The sequence below is a fragment of the Octodon degus genome, unplaced genomic scaffold, assembly GCF_000260255.1.
Source record: "Octodon degus isolate 3935 unplaced genomic scaffold, OctDeg1.0 scaffold00438, whole genome shotgun sequence".
Taxonomy (NCBI): Eukaryota; Metazoa; Chordata; class Mammalia; order Rodentia; family Octodontidae; genus Octodon; species Octodon degus.
In genome coordinates, this window is record NW_004525014.1 from 48,206 (window position 1) to 57,028 (window position 8,823).

The 8,823-nt window shown below is 38.5% G+C and overlaps 1 protein-coding gene across 1 annotated transcript; it reads left to right on the forward strand.

Annotated features, from left to right (window-relative positions):
• Positions 1 to 943: 943 nt before the first annotated feature.
• LOC101573211 (olfactory receptor 8H1-like) lies at positions 944 to 8,144 on the forward strand. The gene is made up of 3 exons (XM_004648560.2): positions 944 to 1,870; positions 7,737 to 7,822; positions 7,910 to 8,144. Exons 1-3 carry the CDS (start codon positions 944 to 946, stop codon positions 8,142 to 8,144), a joined length of 1,248 nt encoding a protein of 415 aa, XP_004648617.2.
• Positions 8,145 to 8,823: the final 679 nt, after the last annotated feature.

Sequence of the window (8,823 nt, forward strand, 5' to 3'; positions counted from 1 at the left end):
AGTAATTGACATATTGAAAATTGATTTGTTTTAGAAAGCATACATTTTAATAAGATTTTATGAGAATATACATACTCCTATCTGTAAAGCGTAACACAGTAATTGTAATATATACACAACAGGAATGTAAATGTAACAGAGATGTAATCAGCCCAGCAACACACAACCTCAAAGCTTAATTTTTGTTTATTCTTCCTTTAGAAAGCAGTGGCCTCCAGAAACTAAGGGCATAAACAGCCTCTGGCAGGAGCAGCAGCTGGTTGTTTGAAATATCTTCATGTTTAGAAAGTTAATTTACCCCCTTATTTTCCAAGAATTCATCAAATCCATATTTTTGGTGGTGTATAATCCACCTGCACCTCACTGACTTTTCCTAAAATGTGAAACGGCTTTGTCATGCATGACAAATAGCACTAGGAACTAAAGGAGAAAAAGAGAAAGGTATTTTCACAGTAATATATTATATCCCTTTTCTCAGTTTTGCTACAATAAGTTATAAGAGGAATACACAGTGGTTACTATGCACGCAGAAGGCAAAATACCTCGGTAGAATTCCAGTCATAGAAGCAGTTAGTCCACTTTCCCAAAAGATCTTTCCTGTGGTCTTCATGTGACCTAAAACTTCCTGTGTAATAGTGACTATGGCAGGAAACTTGAGTGGGCTGAATGGATGAATAATGAGAGCATTTAGACTGGCATCATGTTCCAGCCAATCACACATGATTTAACATCTTATTATATTATCATAAGCAAATGTCAATTCATGTCTATATACTACTCTGATATTTGAATATTTTTGTTCAGCTTCAACATGTTATTTTTTATTTTTGGAATTGGTAGAGTAAAGAAAATACATGCCAGGAATTCATGGCAACAAAACATTTTTTAAATCACTCTTGCTACATATGAATTTTTATTTCTCCATAGTTAAAAACACTACACCATGAAAACACAGAAGCTCACGAATGTGCCTGACTTCATCCTCCTGGGGCTGGCCGATTCTGAAAAGACCCAACTGGGCCTCTTCCTGCTCTTTCTCCTCATCTACCTGGTCACGGTCCTGGGGAACGCAGGGATGATCCTGCTCATCCGCCTGGACACCCAGCTGCACACGCCCATGTACTTTTTTCTCACTCACCTGTCCTTTCTCGACCTCAGCTACTCCAGTGTCATCACCCCTAGAACCTTACAGGACTTAGTGTCCTCCACCAAGAGCATCTCATTCCTCGGCTGCTTCATGCAGATGTTCTTTTTTATCTTCTTGGGTAGCACGGAATGCCTTCTCCTCTCCTGCATGGCCTATGACCGCTATGTGGCTATCTGCAGCCCTCTGCACTACCCAGTCATTATGTCCCCTAGACTGTGCCAGGCTCTGCTTGTGAGCTCCTATACAATTTCTTTCATAGAATCCTGTGTGAATGCAGTTTTTATGAGCAACTTGGAATTCTGCAATTCCACACTCATCTGTCACTTTTTCTGTGACACATCCCCAATTGTAGCCCTGTCTTGCAGTGACACCTATGTGGCTGAACTCATTATATTCACTTTTGCTGGTTCTACCTTAGTAGTGTCCCTTGTCACCATAACTGGATCTTACATGTCCATCCTTTCCACTATCCTGAAAATTCACTCCACTGCAGGAAAGCAAAAAGCCTTCTCTACCTGTGCCTCCCACCTGCTGGGCTTCACCATCTTTTACAGCACTACACTGTTCACTTACCTGAAACCTAAACAGTCCTACTCCCTGGGCAAGGATCAGGTGGCTTCTGTGTTTTACACCATCGTGATCCCCATGCTGAACCCCCTCATCTACAGCCTCAGGAATAGAGAAGTTAAAAAAGCTGCCATTAGAGTCTGCGGAAAAGAGATGGTTCCGGACAACTAAAATAACACTATTTCTCAGAGTCTCACTTGTACCCTTCCTCCCACCTCCCTTCTGGAGAATTCTTTAGTTTCTTTCTGAAAATAGCCCAAGTTTTTTTAATACTCTTCATCTATCCTTGTCTTATCAAATATTGTCTCAGACATTTTGGGGCACATGTTCTGTCATGTTCATAATTATGAATAATAAATGAAGTGTTGTGTCTCAGATATCAATAGCTGTAATTGTAAAGCTTTTTTACAATATGAGAAAATTTTCATAATTTTTGAAGTATATAAATATAATATTTCTATAAACTTAAGTTTCATAGAACTTTATAGTGTAAAAGCACGTCATATCCTTAGGTGCGTCTGCATAGAATGAGCGGCTGAGGGGGATCTACGACTTAGAAATCATGACTATAGCGTTTAGATTCTAGATCTAAAACTCTGCTTCGGTAGGACCCACACTAATGCCATGAAGTAATAAAGTCTAGCACGCCAGTCTGCAAGGGAGACGTAATCCCTCCATGTCGTCCCATCAGAAGGGGGATGGAGCTCTTGGGAACAATCCATTAATGCTGCCCGATATCCCAGGATTCCTTGGATTCCTACAATATCTCAAATTAATGCCGTCTCGTGTTTCTGAATAGCACACCTTTATTTTTACAAACCTTTGATTTAATTTAATTTACAAACAGCAAAATAGCTAAAAGATGAGCCAGCATTTCCTTCTACTGAGAGTGTCGCGCACGTCTTGCTGGATGGGTGTTTAAGCATTTCTCTGTGCATATTTACCATAATTCCTGTCACTCCCTGTTTGGTCTTTATTCTTTCTTACTTTAAGGTTAAACATTGAGTCATATCAGGTTATCTAAATCCTGTGAGATTCACATGTGTTCCATGTTTGAGCCAAATTAAAAATCTCCTTCACTACTGCCATGAAGCTGAAGTGAGAATCTGCCAATCTGAAAACCTGTGGGCAGGACCCCTTTCAGGTGTCCTCCAGGAGCCGCGTGAGAGCCCCACCTTGCTGTGATGGGACAAGGTTCCTCTGACGGCCACCTCCTCGGCTTTCTCCTGATGTCCTCAGGTTTTAACGCACATTAAAAATAACCATGAATTTTGATCCTGTGGCATTCCTTAAGCTTTGTTCCAGAAAAAGTAAGATTGCCTTTGTTTTTTGAAGCATTTTATCCCTACATTTCATGATTGCCTTTTGAATTTTCTCCTGTTATTTTAAGATTATTTTATAGTGCACTGTTTCATTTACCAGGCAACTTCCTATTAAAGTGGAATTACAATTGTTAAATTGATTTCTTTTTCTAAGCGTGTGATTATCTAATTATTTCTATTTTGATTTTACATTAATTTATGTGAACTTACATTTGATATTTTAGTTGTCTAAAGTAAAATGCGACATCCATATTTTAAGAAGTAGGACATGTCAGAGTTCTTAAAATTCAAAACTTTAAGGACTTCTTTCAAATGTTGTAAAATTTACTAAGTTGCTCATGATCAGGGACAAATTTGCTCATTATCGTACATGACTATCATAACTTATCATTTATTGTTGCTGTTTCTCCTACATTTTTTGGGTCTATCGTGATACATATTGCTGGATATTTGTCTTTTAAATTAAAACTAATATTTCATTGAATATTTAATAGTCAACATATTAAGCATTATTTAGGATCATCTCTCATTAATTAATCTTTCAGTGACTTCATCATTTTCAGCTCATCTTTGTCCTCAGAGATTATCTTTCTGTGATTTTTCCTTTCATTCATTTTGTGTGTGTGCCTGAGTTAGAAAATTTTCACTATCAAATGTTACTGGCAGATATGGTATTTTTACACGATGGAGTATTATTCAGCTATTAAGAATGATAAACTCGAAGCCTTTATATGGAAGTGGATGCCACTTGAACATATACTCATAAGTGAAATAAATCGGACACACATGTGTAAATATCATATAGTCTCTTTAGTATAAGAACTCAAAAGATGAAATACAAGTAGAAAGGTATAATACAAGTAAAAGAAAAGCAGGATCTCGAGGGCTAGCTAATCAAGAGCGGGAAAGAAGAAGAGCTAGGAAACATGACAATCTCAAGTCATACAGTTATATGTAGAAGATGGGCAAAGCAATAATCCTAAGAATCTCCAGAAGATTTTTGAATCTAGAAGTTAATTGGAAAGATTCTCATCCTGACTAACTATGTATACTGATACCTGTGAACTAAGCTACTGCACTGAAGATGGTAATTTGCAATAGTAGTTTCATTCTTGGAGTGCCTGTCATTCTGGTCTTCTGACAATGGGCTGCTTGTCATGACATGCCAGTTGCTGCTATGATGTCTCTCGGGTAGACGGTTGTTCAAAAAGAAGGGGCTGGTGAATGAAGGCAAGAGATAGGAAAAGGAATATTGTGGGACTGTCCTGCTTCAAGGTTGTACAACGTTAGTGTTTTGGACTTATGTGTAAACATAAGAAGTATATAATTCTTTATGTCTATTTTAAAAATATATTCTAATTTTTTCAAATTTCTTATCATATTCTGTAGGGACTTAAAGCTCAACATAACAAAACATGATGAAAAATACCTGTTCCATGTTATGCCTAAGATGTTTGATATGCAGATAGTGAGGTTAAGTTTAACAGCCTAAGTTGTATGGTAATAACAATAAGCTTGTCTTCTGGATGGTTAACAACCTAAGTTTGCAGACCAAATTAGAGAAAAAGGAGGGCTGCAAGGAAGACAAATTTTTGACCCTAGCCTTCCAAGGTCGATTAAGACTCAGGACATATGAGAACTTGTACTGTTACATCATGTAACTCGGAAGTGTCGCAAATTTTCTGATCAAGGAGATTATGGGTCCAAAGAAGAAAGTGATCAATAATGTAGAGTATGCCTAAGGAGAGTCACCTGGAGAGAAAACATTCCCTCAGGCTTTCACAGAGAGCACACTGGCCAAGCAATGGCCGTGACTCATCCACATGGCTGGCACTGACAAAGGTTCTACAATCTGAGTTACAGGATCTCAGGATAAATCCTGAGGGGATTTCACTGAACTTATCAGACCCAAACATTACAACTCTTGTTGCATAGGTCCTGCTTTACCTTGGTCTTAACCATCCAGCAAAAAAGTATATAAAAGAAATATAAGAAGTAAAGCCATGTTGTTATATTGAGCTGTAGGGGACTCAGGCCAACAATTTCTGACATTGCCAGTCAAGCAGAAGACCCAATACTATTATGGGCTACTGCACTCTTTTAGAATATTTTATTGAGTTTACACACCTATAATATTCAAATAATGGAACTTAACCAAAAAAAGGGGATACAGATGAATGTCCAAATTGTATCTGTGTATTCAAGGTGGTTAGGATAGACATGTAGTTACATTCTCATAATGAATAGAGGGATTTGTTCTAATGGTGTTCGTAAATAGAATATCATGTCTGCATCTTGTACAGCAATTAACCATTAGGAAGAATGTATTCAATGTGTTAATTATTGAAACTGTCCTACCAATTTGATTTGAAACTCTCTCATTGCTATTTGTTTCTCAATAAAATTCTGAAAAATTTGTTACTGGCAAACTTGTCAAGACAATGTGTGACTGTAGACAGTATATTACTTGAAAAATGCTTACATTTTAATTAAAATTAGGCTATTTTCCTTTATTGCAATGGTTAGAATCATTCTTATTAATTTTCTAAAATATATGGGCTTCAGGGTCTTATTATGCATATACGACTCATAGGGATCCCCTTGTAGTCAGCCTCCTCTGTGCTGGGATTACAGGAGTGACCCACCGTGCCCAGACTCAGGACTTTGAGCTTGCCAGGGGATGCTTAGGCCTCTGTCCTATCTCCCCAGGCCCCCAAGCCACCAGTTGTTTCTCATGTCACTACTCAGCTCATGCAATGAAAGTTATTTCTCTGAAATAATTTAAGGTATCAAGCTCTCTTTCTCAGCATCAGGTCAATGTGCTATGTAATGAAAATATGACTTTTTAAAAGCCGACTAATGCAGCCCAGAAAATACGACCACGTGGTTTTGCTCCCTAGCACTTACAGGATAGCCGGCGATGCTATAATTGTACTTCACTAATGGAGAGGCCACGGGAAAGAGTAAGTGAGCAGATGGTGGATGCTGGCATTCACAGTAACTGTGTTAGGAATCAATTTCCCTAATTTAATGCAATATTCAGGAATAGCCTGCCTCAAGGTGAAACAATGTTCATGCTCTAAGATGAATTTCCTGTGGTTTTGTACTTGCCCTGATGCTCACAAGAGTTTGGGTCGGGATCTTTTATGGTCAGTAATTCAGAGCTCAACTCCTGCCACTCGGTCTTAGTGCCAGGTGCATCTTCTCCCACAAGAGAGGGAGAGGTCGTCCTTTTTGCTCCCCATCATGTTAGTGTGGAGTTTGGGGAAAATTTGGCTTTTCAAATTACTAATAACTTATTTGTAAGAATACTTTTCATAAAATACTTTAAATTTAAAAGTAGATAGTTAATCTATACCTATTTCTTATAATGTAACTTTAAAGAACTTTGCTTTTTTCATCATCAATTTCATAGCCAGAATATGTTTGTAATATTTCACATTCTATTTTAATTATTTGGGGACAAAATTACATAGTATTTTGTGGCATTTTTATTTTTTCATGATATATACTTGATTTTCTTAATGCAGTAATAATTTGTGATTTTAACAACTTATAATATAGTAAAATTACCTAAAATGATATAAAATAATATTTTGGGGCAGTTTTGCTGCTTAGGATTGAACCCAGTTAGTGGAGAACAATAGGAAATTATTTCAAACCCTTATTAAAAACCTGTGCTATAATATTTCATGATGAACATTAATCAGCCTTTCAAAATACATTTTTATTTTCCTCATAAATGATACATTTATATGAGGTTTAATATCATAATGCCACACTATAATTTTCTTTTAGTGCCTTTTCAAAGTCATATAAATTAAATTTGCAGTTTGTCACATTTCACTTCATGCTTTTACATTGCTCATTTCTTTCTCTGCCCAGCGCAGGTCTCCTTCACAGTCATGCTTCCCAGGATGCTTTGAGAGCAGCCAGCACCTTCTTCAGGTTCTTATTATTAAAATTTTGACTATTCTTTCCTCACATTGTTCCTATTCCCTTCCTTCTTAATGTTAAACTATTGGATTGTGCCCCCAGCTATTTTATACTTTTATTCATTCCATTTTTTTACATTATATCTGTCTGGCCAAGTACGTTATTTCATTTTCAGGTTCATAATTATTTCTCAATCTGTCCTAACTTTCCTGATCTTCTTGTTGGATTCTAGGTATCTGGTTTCATGTGTATGTCCATGTGTGGGTGCATGCATGTATATTTCCAGTATTAGACTGAATACATTTTAAACCCCCTATAAATGTTATAAATTCTGACATACTCCTTGACGGTGTTTGTCCTCTGGACTAGAATTCTTTTTCTCAACTAGAAGTCTCTTGTCCGACTATGCTGTTAGACAAATACTACCAGGAGCAGGAGGATTTAAACAAATACTACCAGGAGCAGGAGGGTTTGAACAAAGTGATCATATTTGTTATTTTCACACATGGTGGACAGTGACCAACAAGGAAGACTTTTAGGGTCATATAAGCTCCTTTAATAGGATATTCTCTGTTTTTTACATCCCTTTTGGTTGGCAATTACTATGGTTTCATAAGTAGATGACATGCCTGCCTATTTTTAGGGTTAGATCAGCTCATACGCGTGGTACCACCCGCCATCCAGATACCCAAGAGATCAAGTTACAGACTTGTGTCCCCATTATTAGCTCCTGGTTTTGTTTTTTGAGGTGCAGAGCATGTGAGAAAATCTCTTGTGTGAAGTTCCAGGTGGCGTTGAATACAGTCTGTGGCCCAGGAGGAGAGAAAACCTCAGTTACCCTCCTGCCTGAGTTAGCCATGTGTTGTGATTAGAGAAGTGCAGCACTAGTTTTCCCACACCTTTTTTTCTTTTCCTTTATTATTGCTGTTATTTATAGGTCGTATTTCTCACATAAGAGAAGTCGTGCATTCCTGGACATTGGTCCAAGCCAACAGACGCCCAGCTCTGTGAGCAGACTGAGCAGGGAGGCGTCACTAGGTAGGATGGTGAGAGCTAACAGTCAGTTAAAGCTGAGATATATGGTGTATGAAAAGAAGAGAGATTCCAGTGTTCCACAGCCCCAGCATAACTGGCTTCTCAGTGTGGAGGGGAATGCACCCTATGCCCACTGATGAGAGAGGAAGCTCTGCATACTCTGTGAGCCGGCCTTTCTGCCAGACAGTCAGAGCCTGAGGAGGAGAACTCAGTGGAGCCAGGAAGTGGCGAGGGAAGCAACAGTGCCTAGTAGTTCCCTCTGCGTGGAGGGAAGCAGCACTGGGGATTTAGTCAGCTTGAAGCCCTCTCTCCTCTGCCTAAGGAGAGAGAGCTAGATTGGGATTCAAACATTATCAGTGCTCACAGGCATGTTCAGTAACTTCTGTGACTTGGTAGGTGCAGGAAGGGAACAAAACATCCATATTTTCCCAATTTCAGCCTGTAGTAGCACCTTCTCTCTAGACAGTGAGACATTTTAATAGATAGGTTAGATCTAAAAGGAGGCCAATGGTGACACAGAAACACACACACACACACACACACACACACACACACACGAATACTTGACATCAAGAAGCAATTGAGGAAAACACACTAGAGTGTGATTTTTCCAGAGATCAAATGCTACTGGGAAATCCTCTGTAGCATGTGACAGAGAGCAGGAAGCCCAGCTTTTGTGGAGGGATTTCAGCCCACTAAAGGGAAACAGTAAAAAAAAAAAAGGTCATGGAGCAAAAATACAGGGGGCATTGTACACTATCACAGGTTAGGCCCTGGCCACAGCACAGGCAGACTTTGTGAATTCCTGTGACCCTC

Coding starts and splice junctions, on each gene's coding strand:
- LOC101573211 (XM_004648560.2), top strand. CDS start 944: ATGAAAACACAGAAGCTCACGAATGTGCCTGACTTCATCCTCCTGGGG. Junction 1,871..7,736: donor GAGTCTGCGGAAAAGAGATG/GTTCCGGACAAC, acceptor AGAGCATGTGAG/AAAATCTCTTGTGTGAAGTT. Junction 7,823..7,909: donor TCAGTTACCCTCCTGCCTGA/GTTAGCCATGTG, acceptor TGTTATTTATAG/GTCGTATTTCTCACATAAGA.